The sequence below is a fragment of the Aotus nancymaae genome, unplaced genomic scaffold, assembly GCF_030222135.1.
Source record: "Aotus nancymaae isolate 86718 unplaced genomic scaffold, 86718_ANA_hifiasm-v0.15.2.pri h1tg000021l, whole genome shotgun sequence".
NCBI lineage: Eukaryota > Metazoa > Chordata > Mammalia > Primates > Aotidae > Aotus > Aotus nancymaae.
The window spans coordinates 28,036,521-28,053,762 of record NW_026988433.1 but is presented as its reverse complement, the minus strand read 5'-3'; the positions used below and the strand labels follow the sequence as shown (position 1 = coordinate 28,053,762).

Here is a 17,242-nt window from a genome sequence, read left to right as displayed (position 1 = left end):
CCTTTCTTTTAGAAGGAAGGACAAGATATCTTAATGAGGCAGGAAATTTTCCCTGACCCCTTTGTGGGTGTTAACTGGAGTGCACAGTGCTAGAACTAGCCAGTGCTTCAGTGCCAGAAGGGGCAGACTCCACTTTCTGGGTCCTGCTGTGTTCCCCTTGTAGGAAGGGGAGTGCAGATTAGTAAGTGCAGGAGCCTGATGAGTGCTTTAGGGCACTGGCAGGAACAAAACTCGATGCAGCTTCACGGCATCATCTAGGGGGCTGCCTACGACCCCTGAAACCCCAGAAAGAGTGTTACAGTCCATGCTCTTTTAACGCCGTCCGTAGATGGCTTAAGTGTTAACAGCTCAGTGGAGGGTCAGTGTGACAGCCTTTTGCACCTGCACCTGAATTCTTGTCCAGCATCCAGGAGGAATGAGGTGGCATGAAAATTGGAGAGGGTAAATGCGAGGGATTTTATTGCCGATTAAAGTGGCTCTCAGAGGGAAGGGGAGCTGGAAAGGGAATGGAATGGGAAGATGATCTTCCCCCAGAGTCCAGCCATTCCTGGCCTGGCTGGACTCCTCTTTGAAGCAACACCATCAAGCTGTCCCTCTGAAGTCAAGCTGATTCTCTCCAAATCCAACCATAGTCTTTGATGGCCAGCTGCTGCTCCTCTTCTTTCTCTATTGGCAGAGGCTGGGGTTTTTATGGGCACAGGATGGGTGTAGGGTGGACCATGGGTGGTTTTGGAAAAGGCAACATTTGAGCAGGAAAACAGGAATTCATGTTCTCATTTTGGGCTGTGGTTCCAGGGTTAAGGGTGGAGCCCTTGCTGGGGACCCATTCTCTTCTGCCCAGAATTTTCCTGTATCTTGTCCCTATCATGATAGGATATGATTTCTGGAACTTCTTTCTCGTGTCCATGAATGGAGCCAGCTCTTGAGGGTAAAGTGAGCACACCACAGATAGAGAGGAGCAAAGAACATTATTGAGTCACTGCATCAAATAACCTGTATTTGCACTATTGCTGGGCTCTGTTTTTGGTAAATTTCCTCATTTTTTATTTTTTTTTTTAGAAAAAAGGCTGGGCATGGTGGCTCACACCTGTAATCCCAGCACTTTGGGAAGCTGAGGTGGACGGGTCACCTGAGGTCAGGAGTTCGAGACCAGCATGGCCAACATGGTGAAACCCTGTCTCTACTAAAAATACAAAAATTAGCCAGACACAGTGGTACATGCCCATAATCCCAGCTACTTGGGAGACTGAGGCACAAGAATCACTTGAACCCAGAAGATGGAGTTTGCAGTGAGCCGAGATCACGCCACTGCACCCAAGCCTGGGTGACAGAGCAAGACTCCTTCTCAAAAAAAAAAAGTCTATCACCTTATGAGATATGCTTATATTCCCTTCACAGCTGAGAAAATTGGCATAGAGATACTAAGTTTATAACTTAGAATACACAATGGTGGCAAAGATTTGGGGAAATTGTTGGTAGAATTGTTGATTCAGGAATTCCACTTCCAGGTATTTGTCCTAATTACATAAGTATAGCTTTGGTCATAAATTTTATATAAGATTTATTGTGACATTTAAAATAGCAGAAAGCAAATCTAAATGTCCAAGAATGGAGAACATGTTGAATTAAAGCCATGGAAATATGCAGAATTGTGTTTATTGATTAACATAGATGCTTATGATATATTGTTAATTGAAAAAGCAGGTAACAAAGTAATATACAGTATTATGTTAATTCTGTAAAAGAAGTATAGATATTCATAGAAAAAGTTTGGAACAATCCCAAATATCATCTATAGGATATTTCTGTTTGGAGATAATCAAATAGATTTTTGGATTGACTCAACAAATTTTGGTTGAGTCAATCTTTCCTATTTTATAAATTTTTTTACATAATTGGGTATTTAATCATTTAAAAAAATCTCAGGCATTATTTGTATGACAGTAATAATAATTTAATCACCCTTATTTCTCATGTTTCATCTCTTATCCATCATCCCTCATATCCTACTCTCAGCCCAGCTTTATTTTCTTGGAGGGCAGGTATGGGGAACCCAATTTGGTTCCTTACCTCTAGTCAATTCCACAAAAGTTTTTACAGATAATGTCCATTTGCTTTTTTTTTTTTTTAGTTTAACCATTATGTAATATGTGCCTGCAGCTTACTACCCAGGCCCTGATTTGGGTATTAGGATTAAAAACTATCTCAACTTGATTAAAACCTAGATTCATTGCTTGAAAACCTGTTCTGCTACTTAATAGCTGTGTGATTTGAGCAGGTTACTTAACCTTTCCATTTGAAAGCAAACATTTATTGAGCTCCTATTACATATTAGGACTGAGATACAGTTTTAAACAAAACAAGTAACTGTTCATGAAACTTACATTCTAATGGGAAAAGATCATTGGTTAATATACAACAGGTAGTGATAAGTGCTATGAAAATAATGTGGGATAAAAAGAAGAAAGAATGACAGCAGATGGGGTATGAATGGGAGGGCATATGGCTTATTTTAGAAAGCGTAGTCAGGGGATGTGTCTCTAATCAGATATTTGAGGAGAGACAGTAGGAAGTGAGCCAGGCAGCCATGATATTGTGTACGGGCAAGAGTTGCAGGAGGCAGTGGTGTGCTGGTGCTGGCTTGTTCTGATGGCATGCATCTCTTCCCAAATTCTGTGTTTAGTGAAGGCAAATTAGTAGCTCAAAAATATCCTTGATGAGAATATTTACACACAGATACCTGCAAATGCTGCAAATCAGGGCTTCCCCCGCTCCCGCCTCTGAGAACTACTTGAATATTTAATAATATTAATATTTTACTTGAATATTAAATAAAATATTCAATACTTAAATATTTTACCAGCACACCCCTGGGAAGAGGAACAGTAAGGACAGAGACCCCGAGGCAAGAGCAGGCTTATTCTGTTGAGGAAGTCAAAGCAGTCAGGATGGTGGAACAGAATGAGAGGGAAATTGACAGCAGATGAGGTCAGAGGTAGCCAGGAGCAAGATTGGTAGGCCATGGTAAATACACTGGACTTTGGTCTAAATGAATTGGGGGCCACTGACAGGTTTTAAACAGAGGAGTGACACCATGTGACTTAAGCTTTGAACAGGACTACACAAGAGAGGAATCCAGAAGACCAGTTGGGAGACTTGAGCAAAATTGTAGGAAAGAGGTAACAGGCTGGGCACAGTGGCTCATGCCTGGAATCCCAGCACTTTGGGAGACCGAAGCAGGTGGATCACTTGAGGTCAGAAGTTTGAGACCAGCCTGGCCAACATGGTGAAACTCCATCTTTACTTAGCCAGGCGTAGTGGCACACGCCTGTAATCCCAGCTACTTGGAAAGCTAAGGCATGAGAATTGCTTGAACCACTTGGAAAGCTAAGGCATGAGAATTGCTTGAACCCAAGAGGTGGAGGTTGCAGTGAGCCGAGATTGCACCACTGCACTGCAGCCTAGGCAACAAGAGCAAAACTCCGTCTCGAAGAAAAAGAGGTAAGATAGCTTAGGGGGAGAGGTAGTAAGAGAAGCACCTCAACATCTTCATTTTTTCAGACATTGTGAAGATTAAACAGCATTTAAAACATGCTTAGCCTAAGGTCTTGCACATAGGCCCTCAATAAATGGTAGCTGTCGTATTATTAACAGAAGGCCCATCCTGGAGTGGGGGTGTGTTGCTCATATCTAGTAGGAAGGCAAGTAATTTTAGTACCAAGTGATAAGTGCTGTTTGAGACAAGTGGGAGCATTGAGGAGAGACACAGCCCAGCTAGGGGTAGGAAAGGCCAGGAAGGGTGTTAGAGCAAAAAGGGGACAGCTTTAGCGAAGGCATGGGGATGGGGAATTAGAAGGAAAGTGGAAATACTTAAAGTGTCCACACCTCCCGACTCACGTGATAATAAGATCACAGCTTCATCCTTTAGCTTAGCAAAATAATCTGTGATCTGAAGCAAGAGTGATGATTTTATTACTCTCTGTGTTAATTAAATCACCCAGCAGGCTGGGGATCGTGGTGTTCCAATTCCAGTTCACTTGGCAACTTTATGTATTACACTGAGCCTTTGATTCTGATCAGCCAGATATAAAAACATAAGCTGGTACGAAATGTTTAGAACTTGCTATTGGAGAAAGGAGTTCTTAATCTGGGGCCCCAGCATAGCCTTTGGGAGGTCTGTGAACCCCTTGAAGATATTTGCAGAATTCTGTGTGTGCACATGAATTTGGGGGTCGAAGTGGGACATAAAGAGTTCACAGCTTTTATCAGATTCCCAAAGAGTTTTGCAACCCAGAGAATATTTTAAACGCTGCTACTGAGATGAATATTAGAAGGTAAAGTAAAATCAGTCTAGAAGAACAGGCATGTTTTTGTCTACCACTCCATCTATCATTAAAATAATTTGATTAAATCATATTCTAAATCACATGAAATTAGTTAAAACATTTCACTTCAAAGTGATTGCTTATAAAACGGCTTTTGTCACTTTTATTTAAATATGAACTGTCATCTTGGGCCCCGTGAATATTCATTCCAACTTAGAATTTCAGCTGTGCCAAACTCTGGGACGGTAAATGAGCTATAGCATAATAAAAAGTGCTGCCAGGCCAAATTCACTCTATTTATCGTGCTGGAATCAAACCTGGTATTCTTCCCTTTGAAAATGTTCTCTGCCTCTGATTTTGCTGTTTATTTTTTATTGATTCTCTACCATCCCCTCATGTTATGCTGCCAAGTCTCCAAAATGACAAATATTCCCTAAGGGCATCTTCAAAGCCAAAGAAAAAGGAATGTTGACTGAAATTTTATTTTTAAAGGAGGATTGATAGAATGTCATTGCTCTGGCTATCTTCTGGAAACTCCTGTGATTCAGAAATTTGCCTTCTTCTGGTCACACATAGATGGTGAAAATGTATTCAACTGACTACTTGTGTCTCCCAACGGGAAATGGGCTGTTAATAGTTTCCATTTCTTCAACGCTATGATCCAAACGCCCTGTTAAGTGCATTATGTATATTATCGCACTGAATCCTTGCAACACCTACTGAGATAGAGATTTGATTCTCATTTTATACTCAACCTAGGCACTGAGATACTAGATTACTGTCTTGCCCAAGATCACATAGCCAATGAGCAGCAGAACCAATAGGTGGAAAAATGGAAAGTAAGATGTCCCATGAAGGACGAGCAAGCTGCCCAAAGAAAAGCACGCCTTTTCCTTGTGCCATTGCCATTTTTCATTACGTGGCATTTTTCAGTGCTGCTGTATCAGGCAGTGTCGGAACAATGGATGAGAAAAACAGTCTAGGAATTGATGATTGAAGAGGAATGGGGGAAATGAATTCATCTAGTTAATTAAACTATCTCAGTATCTTTTAAAAATAATGACAGAGGAAAACAGAGTTAAATTTGAGTACTTACCATGAGCAAAGCATTAATGTGAGATGCTTTACTTACATTATTGCAAGAATTCTCCTATTAAGGGTCCTGAGGAAGGCATTACTATCCCTGTTTTATACATAGGGAAGCGGAGGCTCAGAGGAGTTGCAAGAGTTTCCCAGAATCACATAGATACTAAGATGGTATGAGACGAACCAGGATCAGCCTTCAAAGCCTATTTACTTTCCACTATATCATACGTAAAATTCACTTCAAAAGCTATTTACTAAAATTTAAACTATGTAGGAGCCAACCATCATGTCATTAAATTCTGTATGCTTCTCAGAACAGAACGCCTTGTACCTAGTAGGTGCTCAAAACATGTTGATCACCCATCACAGTGGATTAAAAAATAGAACATCAAAGGCACAAAGATGTATCTTTTTCCAAATACTAAAAAAAAACTACCTTCACATTTCTTACAGGTTATACTGTTCCTTAGAAGCAGACTTACAGAAATTTGTTTAATAACCCTCCTATGTATGGTTCAGAGGTTAAAAACCTGTACATATTATACAAAGTTTCCAATAAATGCACCTTGTGTATTATAACTGCATGGTACTGACATCTTCAAGATAGAAACCATGAATAGGTTTGTCTAGGTAGAGGAAAAGCAGCTCGGTTTTTTTAGAAATACGTATGATATACAGTATAGTCAAATCTTAAGAACTGCAAATCACTGGACGGTGTATTAGAAAATGCTCAGGGCACGAGTGTCAGTGCTTTGACATGGCCTGACCCTCGTCATGGTCCATCCGTGTATTTTTTGGTTTGTGGCTGACACCTCCTGCCTCAGCACACCCAGGCTTCTTAAGAGTGTCCAGAGTTGAAAAGGGCTGTCTCTGAAGGCTTTCCTGATGATGGTGTTGCTCTAATATTCCAGCGTCACCGTCTTTGTTTTGAGATATTCATTTAGAGCTTCCTCACCTAGGGAAGAGAAAAGCAGTTGATGGACCACTTTCAAAGGCAGACATGATGTCTTCAGACCTTCAGACATAGGTGTACGTAGGCATATAGGTCACTAAGCAAATGAAATGTGGCCTAAGCCAGTGCTGCTCACGCTTTAAAGTTCATACTAACCATCTGAAGACTGTGTTAAGCTGCAGATCCTGATCTGATTAAGTCTGGTGTGGGTCCAGAAGTTAGGTGTTTCTCACCGTCCCTGATGATGCTGATGCTAGTGGTCCATGGACCACTCTTGGAATAATAACAGCCCAGACCAGCTACCAGGCCTTCTAAGGAGTGGAGAGTGTTGGCTGATCAGCTGCAAACCAAAACCCCTCTCTTTTATTTCCCTACTTGATGACAGGCTCTGCCTTTTTCTCCATTTAAGCTAAACAGAAGTAACCAGAATACTGTCTTCTAGATTATATTAATTAAAGCAGAACTGAGCACAGAAAAGTTTGACATCATATAGTTCAATCTTATTTTAAAGATAAGGAAAATTCAGTTTATATTGTTGTTAGAAACACAGGGGAACCTGTCTACGCAAAAAATAAATAGGCCTGCCTTTCTTTGACTGTTTCTATTTTGAGCCAGTACAGTCATCAATCTCTACAGCAGTTAAAGGGCAGTGGATACCATGGAGGAACTAGTGAGTGTGTGATTCTGGAAGCTAAGCTCAAACAAGGGCTGTCAACTTTGTCCCCACATTAGAATCACTCAGGGAGCTTTTAAGACTTCTGACCCCAGGTCACACCCTAGACCAATTAGGTTAGTATCTCTGTATTTTTTGAAGCTCCCAGGTGGTTTGAATCCATGTGCAGCTAAAGTTGACAACCACTGAGCTGAAGGGTTTTAAAAGTCGGGGAGGAAGCTGGGCACAGTGGCTCACGTCTGTAATCCCAGCACTTTGGGAGGCCAAGGTGGGCGGATCGCCTCAGGTTGGCAGTTTGAGACCAGCCTGACCAATGTGGAGAAACCCCGTCTCTACTAAAAATACAAAAAATTAGCCAGGCATGGTGGCGCATGCCTGTAATCCCAGCTACTCAGGAGGCTGTGGCAGGAAATCACCTGAACCTGGGAGGTGGAGGTTGCTGTGAGCCGAGATCGTGCCATTGCACTCCAACCTGGGCAACAAAAGCAAAACTCCTTCCCAAAAAAAAGACAATTGGGGGAGGAAAAAATTAGGAAAACTGTGGTATTTTATAGTAAAACAGACCTGAAACTGGTTGAATACTCTCTTAAAAGGTGAAACAGGGATGCCTCACTTTCTAATAATAAGTTGCCTAAGAAAGTCTACCACTGTGATTTGGATTCAGGCATAAAAACCAGATTAAAGACATGGAAAAGGGGGTGGAAAAAAGCCCTTACCTTCACCCGATGGAATTTAAAATGAGAACTACTTTTACTGCTGCAAATACATTGCCAAAGTCATTAGGAAAGAAAAAATGTAAAAAAAAAAAATACTCCAAATGAACTAAACTTATATTTGCAGACTGTAATTTCGGTAAATCACAAACATTTCAGTTTTTGAAACAACATGCCAGACTGAGGGGAATAAGAGATGAGCTCCTCGGCCAGGCTGCTTGGCTTTGAATTCTCTCTGCCATTGCCTGTCTGGCTCTGTGACTTGAGGCAACTCACCCAGCCTCTCTGAGCCCCATTTTCCTGTTCTGTACAATAAGATAATAATAGTACCTATCCCTCTGAGCTCATGTGAGAATTGCTTTTGCTTATACAGGTTAAGTAGAATGGGGCCTGGCATGTGTTTAGCATGGAAAGTAAGCTATTGCTTGAAAGGTGTTAGTGTCACTGCTCGTGGTGAATTACATTTTGGGCTTTTTACAAACTCTAAGCCTTACTGCTCAGACTCCCACAGAACCCTGCCAATTGCAGGGTTTTTTCAGTGTTGACTCTGAAAGCCTGCCAAGGAGCTCCAAGACAGGATTTATTCTTGGAAGCTGCTGGTTATTACTCTCCACTCTTTTGCCTCTCTTCGTTCCATTTAGTCTCGTGAAAGCTAACCCAAGTTCATGCCGAATGTCAGATTAAACACCAAACATATTTCAGCTAAAGTATATTTTTGCAATTTCTTTTTCCTTTCAAACATGAATCTTTTGAAAAGAAAACTTCCCACACAATTTGTGGTACTTGTCTGTATGTATGGCATGTTCAATAGAAATGTTTAATATTTTTAAAAACCTGTGCTCTTGTAAACCTAGATCCAATTGCCATGTAGGAAATGCCCCTCAAAACCATATACAAGTCATGAAACAGAGCAGATTTTTCTGCGGTGTGACAACAAGGGAATGTGAAGTAGAAAAGTAAAGCCGTACCTAAGTCTTTTCCAAAGCCAGATTGTTTAACTCCGCCAAATGGGGCCGCCACATCTGTCTTGTTGTACGTGTTAATAAAAACAGTTCCTGCTTCTAGTTTTTCACTCACATACATAGCTTTGTTTATGTCTCTTGTAAAAACCCCTGAGGCCAAACCATACTCTGTATTATTTGCTCGCTGCAACACTCCATCGATGTCCCTATGTTTTTAGGAAGACATAAAACTTAATTAAATGTAAAGCAAAAGACTCATTTTATGTTCTGAAAATTTTCCCAACTATGCTAGAAAGAGGAAAACATTACTGCCATCTGCTTAAATTTATTTTTATTTTTGTTTTTGTTTTTAGAGAGCAGGTATTGCTTTGTCACCTAGGCTGCAGTGCAGTGGCACAATCATAGCTCACTGCAGCCTCCATCTCCTGGGGCTCCAGTGATCTTCCCACCTCAGCCTCCCAGGTAGCAGGGACTACAGGGACGTGCCACCATGCCCAGCTAATTAAAAAAAATATATTTCTAGAGACAGGGTCTCCCTGTGTTGCCCAGGCTGATCTCAAACTCCTGGCCTCAAGCTATCCCCCAACTGTGGCCTTGCCAAGTGTTGGGATTACAGGCGTGAGCCACTGCGCCCAGCCTGATTAAATTGTTTTTTTTTTAGAAAAGCAGCATGATTGTGATTATACTGATTAAATTTTTATAAATGAAAAATTTCAGGCTTATACTAAAAGACAGTCCCAAAGAAATATTACAAGTCTAGTATCACATTTTCCATATATGTCATCCAATACTTTTTAAAATCCGACCCAAAGTCATATTCAGTCTATTCAGTGGTTCTCATTCATGATCTCCCTACTTCCTCCCCTCTCCCATGGGCCCCACTTCTACATGGAGTTTTAGAGCATCCTCCCTGTTTCCTTCCATCTCTTCAGATTTTGCACTCAAGGTTCAAGCCTCCTTCAGTGCCTGAAGCTGTTTCAGATCCCACCAGGGTCACTGTCGAGGTGGCAGAGTAGGGTAGTTCTGTGAGAGGGCTCTGCAGCCAGACTGCCTGGTGACCTTGGGCAAATGACTTCATCTCCCCATGCCTTCATTTATTATTGTGAAAAATGGAAGTAATAATAAAAGGACCTGTCTAGTTGTCATGAGGATGAAATGAACAAATCATTCCTGGAACACAATAAATATTCAATAAAAGCCAGCTACCATCAGGTAGCACATATTTTTCTAAGTAGAACCAACTATATAGTGCTGGCTTAACTCCTGTATGTAATGGTTTGCCCTCCATAAATTAGAAGATGAAAGCTCCCCGAGGGCAGGGATAACGTCTTGTGTATCTCTTTATACTATAGTGTTGCATCATCAAATGAGAGTGAATCAGACTACACGCGCTTATTCCACAAAATAGGTCCTGTGATTTCCCTGCTTTTGACTTAGTTTGTATATAGATCTAAGTAGGTGAAGACAGGATCCTGCTCTTTTCTCAGTTCTAATGTGCCTGTCATAGTTTATGTCACCTTCTTCTAGTGTGATCCTAATGCTTAAAAACGCACACATTTTCTACAACATGGCCAGCGAATACAAGCCAGATTTTTGTTTTGTTTTGCTTTGTTTTTTGAGATGAAGTCTCACTCTGTCGCCCAGGCTGGAGTGCAGTGGCACGATCTCGGCTTACTGCAACCTTCGCCTTCCAGGTTCAAGTGATTTGCTTCCCTCAGCCTCCCAAGTAGCTGGGATTACAGGTGCGTGCCACTTGTGTTTTTAGTAGAGACGGGGTTTCACTATGTTGGCCGGGCTGGTCTTTAACTCCTGACCTCAAGTGATCCGCCCACCTTGGCCTCCCAAAGTGCTGGGATTACAGGCGTGAGCTACTGCGCCTGACCAAGCCAGGTATTTCATCTGGTGCTCCAGCAAAGACACAGAATCTGTTCCAAAACTGGAGGAAAAATGCATGCTGAATTTATTGAGAGACAGCACAGGTTTCAATGTAGTGCCTTATGAAGGGATTTTCAAAGGTATCTTGACTAGCCTAAATTTTAATTGCACAAGAAATTCTTCTTGCACAAGAAATCTGGAACCTAACCTGGAGTGAACTTGGGCTCTGCTAAAATTCTGACACTTTGATGCATTGCACATGGTAGAGACCCAAATGTTTATAGAATGGACTAGAGGGAGAAAGATGGTTTTATGCCGTTTCTTGTTGAGGACTATCGAGAAACAGCGTAGCTCCATTGCATATTGTTTACGTCTACGGGAATGACAAGCATATATTGACGGCAGCAGCAACAGGAAATACTTGACTTTTTAATACTCAGGATGACCTAAGGAGGTAGACGTTGTTACCAAACCATACTCTGTATTATCTGCTCACTGCAACACTCTGGAAGACATAAAACTTCATTAAATGTAAAGCAAAAGACTCATTTTATGTTCTGAAAATTTTCCATCTATGCTAAAAACGGGAAAACATTACTGCCATCTACTTAATTTTTTTTCTTTCTTTTTTTTTTTTTTGAGACCAGGTATTGCTCTGTCACCTAGGCTGCAGTGCAGTGGCACAATCATAGCTCACTGCAGCCTCCATCTCCTTGGGTTTAAGTGGTCCTCCCACTTCAGCCTCCCAGGTAGCTGGGACTATCGGCACGTGCCACCATACCCAGCTAATCAAAAAAAAAAATGTCTCCCTGTGTTGCCCAGGCTGATCTCAAACTCCTGGCCTCAAGCTATCCTCCCACAGTGGCCTTGCAAAATGTTGGGATTACAGGCGTGAGGTGCAGTGGTTAAGTAATTGGCCCAAGCTCACAGAGGTGGCGAGGGGAGGAAGCAGAGTTTGTCCTCTGACCCACTGCACCATCCTGCCTCTGACCCTCTGTGGACTAACTGTGCATCTTTTTGTCTGTCTCCCCTATTAGATAGTAAACTCCTTAAGGACAGGGGCTTTGACTTATCTATGTTACAGTAGATTCCCTTAAAACTTGACTTCTAATGTCTGCACATTTAACACCAAGACTATCCCATGCGAGAATGTATAATGAGAAATGGGATAGCAGGCATCCTTGGATGGAGGTATCAAAAGGTTACTCACTAAGCCTTATAGTCCCCTAATATCTTTTATATAATATTTATCAAAGACCAAGAGAGTCCATTCTGTTTTTAAGTTCTCATTGGCTGAAATAATTCTAAAGCCATTCTGAAGATTTTGGGCAGTATACCATGAGACCCCACTCTGTTAAGTATTGTTTTATAAGCCCAGTTACCACTTGGCTGTCTTCAATAAGCTGAACTCTTTGAAAAGTTTCATGTAGTATCACAAACCAGCATGTCATTTACAGTTGATATATGATGATTGTGAACATGTCTATGAAAAGTTGAGTATCAAGCTTTGGGGGGCAATATCCCGTTACATCAGCACTCTTTCTTTGGGGAAATATGATTTCACAGATGCCACCTACCCTCGGAATGTAAATGTGAAAATTGGTTTTGTTATTTCTCAGTTATTTGCTTTGTTCCACAGACATCTCAAATGTCAAGTGCAGAAAAACTAAAATTTAATCAGCTAAAAGCCCATTATGTTGGCCATTAATTGAAGCTGAGAAGCAAAAATACACTAAGATCTATGATGGCTAGCAAAAGCATAACTTCTAATTATTTAATTAAGTTAATTATTCTTATGGTAGAAAATTACATGTTCATTAATTTTATGCTCTGTATATAGCACAGTGGCAGAGGGGAAAAAATGAGTTATCTAGTCAAAACCTAAGTTAAATTGCGTTTGAAGAACCTACCCATTTTGGAATTTAGAAATGACCATAATAGGCCCAAAGGATTCTTCTTTGGCAAGGTACATGTGGTCTTCCACATCTGTGAACACAGTTGGTTCCATGAAAAAGCCTTTTTGGAAAAAACAAAGAAAAAAATGTCAACTATAGGTTAAGTCATTTTCAGTTAATAGTCCTCTCACTTGATTACATTATAATTTTTTCTTTTCCTCTGGCTTAGTAAAACCAAGAAGAGTTTCATTTCTCTGTTTGGTGTTGCCTAGGTTATTTTTTAATGTCTTTATTATGAAATGTGAAAGCTATATAAAAGTAGAGAAAACAGTATAATGAATGGTAAAATAAGTATCCATATTTTGCTATATTTATCTTTTCCTTGTTGAAATATTTTAGAGCAAATTCCAGATATCATAATCTTAACACCTAAGTATTTCAGTACAAATCTGTAAAAAAAAAAGGATTTTTTTTATATAACCACTATATAGTGTCATGCTTAACAAAATCAGTAATTATTCTTTATTCCGAGTTTATATTTTATTTTCCTTAGTGTCTAGAAATTAGCTTTTTCACAGTTGGTTTGTTTGATTTAGGATTCAAATTCTTCTACACATTGTATTTGGTGTTTAGATCTAGCTCTTAAGGATCTTTTACTCTAAAACATTTCTCCATTTTGTCCTTTCTTTATTTTTTATTCCATTGTCATGTTAAAGAGACTGGGTCAGTTCTACACATTCCCTTTCTTTCTGGATTTATCATTGCTTCCTTTGGGTGATCTTTGTTTCTCTATCTCGTATTTCTTTTTTTTTTCCAATGATTTTTATTGAGGTAAAATACACGTAAAATCTACCATCTTAACCATCTTTAATTGTACGGCTCAGTGTTATGAAATTCATAATGTGCAACCTTCACCACCATCCATTTTCAAAACTATTTTCAGCTTATAAAACGGAAACTCTATACCCACAAAAAATAACTTCCTGTTCCTTCCCCCCTTCCTATTGTAGTTCTTATGAAAATAAAGGTTGACCTAAAGATATAATTAGACTCAGCTTAAGCTTTTTTGGCAGGAACACTTCATAGGTATACTGTGTATTACACATTTTATTCCATCAGGAGACACATTATCCAGTTGTCTCTCCTTTTGTTTTGTTTTGTTTTGTTTGAGGCAGAGTCTCACTCTGTTGCCCAGGCTGGAGTGCAGTGGCTTGATCTCAGCTCACTGCAATCTCCTCAGCTCACTAACCTGTCTCCCAGGTTAAAGTGATTCTTGTGCCTCAGCCTCTCCAGTAGCTGGGATTACAGGTGCGTGCCATCACACTGGGCTAATTTTTGGTAGAGTTGGAGTTTCACCATGTTGGCCAGGCTGGTCTCAAACTGTCACTGTCCGTTGCAACTGAAGAAGGCGGCACCCAGTAAACCCCCACAGAGGTGATCTTACCTGGCCTTTGGACTTGTCTTCCCCCATACACCAAAGTGGCCCCTTCTTTCACTCCAGCTTCACAGTATTGCAGCAGCTTTTCCAGGTGGGCCTTATGATTTTGGGGCCCATGATCAGTGGATCTGTCAAGTGGATCACCAATTTTCATCTTTTTAATTTCTTCTACCTGTATGTTACCCAGTCCATAAAAACACAGTTCACTGTTAATAACGATAGTAACGGAGTTTCGTTTCTAAACGTGTGGTAGGTGCTATACTAAGGTGTTTGTCAATGTGTTGTCATTTAGTCTTTACAATAGCGCTGGAGGTAGGTGGTTTGTTTCTCTGCTGTTTGTTTGTCTCCCTTTTGGAGACAGGGTCTCACTCACTCTGTCGTCCAGGGTGGATCACAGTGGCATGGCATAGCTCACTGCAACCTCGAACTTCTAAGCTCAAGTGATCCTCCCACCTCAGCCTCCCAGAAGAAGAAACCGAGGCCTAGAGGGGTTAAATAAGCACATACAACCACTAAATACGGTTGACTTTTTTCCACTTGAAATGCCAAGTCCTTAACCACTATCTTCTAGCACAACGTAAGCTACATACACTGTATGAAAATTATCCTAAATGTTAATCCATTAAGAAGAGCAAACTGATGTTCTGAAATGTTTATTAACATCACGTACTTACACTCTTCATGGCAAAATAATTTCTAAAATGGTCACATTGTTATCTTTTTTTTTCCTCCCCAAATGTGGCAGACTGCCTTTATAAAATTCTCATGGTATAGCCATGCCAGATGACTCACTAGGATGCCCTGATGCAAAACAATCTTTACTGCACAGTGTTCATCACTGACATGTCTTTGTAATTACCTCTTGTACTCCTCAGTTATCTTAATCTATTTCTGCATCTTCTAAATGTTAGGTCCAATTCTGGTCAGAAGAATGGGAGTTACCATGACCCAGAAGGTCCATGACTTTGAATTTAGGCCTGACCATAATCTCTTAGTGCCTTCCCCAGGGTTCTGCACTGGATGAGAAGCTCTGAGTGGCCAGGGACCATGTCTGCCTTGTTCACCTTTATATTCCCAGCATGCAGTGTTTGGTACTAAGTAAGTGCTCAAGAAATGCTGCTGACGAATGAATACAAACAGCATGTGTGTAAAACATGCTTGTTGATGTAGCAAATCCTTGACATTTCTGGTCTCAGTGTTTGAAATTTCAACAAGTTGTAGCTGATTGTGAAAGCCCATGATATGTAGCACTGCAGACTGTATTTTAATGAAACACAAAATTAAATGACACTGTGATGTTCAGGAGGCAACCACCGCCTACTTGACTGCCCTCCATCTGCCTCTCTGTATGACTTCCTTGTTACCCATTCTCATGAAGAAAGAATACCTTTGTTTTTTGGGTGGGTTGGGGTATAGAGAATTGGCTCTGGGGAAAAGATAGCTGGGTACTGGTTTTGCAAATATAAGCAAATTCATGATTAATACTACCTTCATAATGACATATTATTTAGGTTTATTTTAGCCACATAATTCATCTTAACAGTCCTATAGATGAGTTTTAGTCCCATATTTATGGAGTCATGATCAATGTACTGGGGCTGTTTATTTAGTCAGTTATTTTAGTGGAAGAAATTATATGCTATCATGTCAACTGCAATTGGGGATTTGTAAGGATCTAGTGGTGTATCTCCCATAGCTTATTTAGAGATCTATAAAAGTCTAGGAGTGTAACTCTCACAAGTGTCAAGGATGTAATATAATACAAATGTAGAGTAAGGTATAATAGCTCTTCAGCAGACTTTATCAGGTTTTTATATAAACCTCTAACTTTTTACTATAAAAAGTCATAAACACATGAAAATAGACACACAATGTAATGAAACCCCATGTACTCATCACCCAGCTTCAACAAGTACCAACTCCTGGCCAATTTATTTCCCTACTCACTTCCTGTCCTCCTGGGTTATTTTGAAGCAAATTTCAGACATCATATGATTTAATCTGTAAGTATGCCAATATGTAGCTGTAAAAAAAATACTAGGGACTGATTTTTTCAAACATAATCACAATACTGTTATCACACCTGAAAATTCATTAGCAATCCTAGAAGTATGATTTTTCAAGTAAAAGCAATCTCTAAACAACTCATAGAGTAAATGCAAAGGCGCCTCACCACTCTTGTCACAAACTGGTCGTGGATGGATTCTTCCACGAACAACCGCCCGGCAGCAATACAGTTCTCCCCTTTGTTGAAAAACACTGCCCCCATGCCCTGCAGCGGGAGAAGAGAAAACGCTGCTGACAGCACTTGAGGAGTCACGATTCTCATAAAGCTGTACACGAAGGAATCAGTTGTTTTTGGAAGACAGCAGACAACACAGAGAAGTCATAGAAAATCCCCTTGGCCTTGTTAGTGGTGACAGCTTCTTGGAGACACTCTGTTTTGATTTAGCATGATTTGAGAGATTTTATTTATCCTTTCCCCCTTTTGGTCCATGAGCATTTCAAAAACTGTATGTGTAGTAGTAAAGAGGTACCATTAGAAACAAATTTGGTATTAAAATAAAATCTAGATTATTCTCTTTTTTAGTTTATTTTTCAGAGATAGAGTCTCTCTCCTCCTCACTCCAGCCTCCCAAGTAGCTGGCACTACAGGTGTGCACCACCTTACCTGGCTAATTTTTAAATTTTTATTTATTGTAGAGACAGGGTCTCACTATGTTGCCCAGGCTGGTCTCAACACCTGGGCTCAAGCAATCCTCCTGCCTTGGCCTAGGAAATCTAGATTATTCTATAAATTTAAATGTAATAACTTGTATACCAAGTTTTGCTTTTAAAAATCTCTACATTAGATTGTGTAATCATAAATTATTTATTTATTTGTTTGTTTGTTTAAGACAATGTCTCTCTCTGTCACCCAGGCTGGAGTGCAGTGGTGTGATCATGGCTCATTGCAGCCTCAACTTCCTGGGCTCAAGTGATCCTCCCATCTCAGTCTCCCTAGTAGCTGGGAACACAGGTGCACATTACCACGCTGGGCTTATTTTATTTTTTTTTTTGTAGAGATAGGGTCTCGCCATGTTGCCCAGGCTGGTCATGAACCCTGAGGCTCAAGTGATCCTTCTACCTCGACCTCCCAAAGTGCTGGGATTACAGGCATAAACCACCATGCCCAGCCATGAATCATAAATATTTAGAAAGCCTCTCTAACCCCCTCATGAAAGAACTACTATTTTTCGGGGAGAAGTTTGAGAAATCTTTGAAATGATGATACTCAAAAATGACAGATTTGGAAGACCAATGAATTTTGTTCATTTTCCCTT

General features: G+C 40.4%; 1 protein-coding gene across 1 annotated transcript in view; it reads right to left on the bottom strand.

Annotated features, from left to right (window-relative positions):
• Window positions 1-1,636: 1,636 nt before the first annotated feature.
• Window positions 1,637-17,242, bottom strand: part of ALDH1L2 (aldehyde dehydrogenase 1 family member L2) — a 65,935-nt gene continuing 50,329 nt past the window's right edge. The window contains exons 19-23 of the mRNA XM_012469194.3: window positions 16,093-16,191; window positions 13,926-14,091; window positions 12,497-12,602; window positions 8,718-8,917; window positions 1,637-6,366 (exon numbers count right to left, since the gene is read on the bottom strand). Of these exons, the coding sequence (XP_012324617.2) occupies window positions 6,311-6,366; window positions 8,718-8,917; window positions 12,497-12,602; window positions 13,926-14,091; window positions 16,093-16,191 (627 nt within the window). The 3' untranslated portion in view covers window positions 1,637-6,310. The remainder of the gene's footprint in view (window positions 6,367-8,717; window positions 8,918-12,496; window positions 12,603-13,925; window positions 14,092-16,092; window positions 16,192-17,242) is intronic.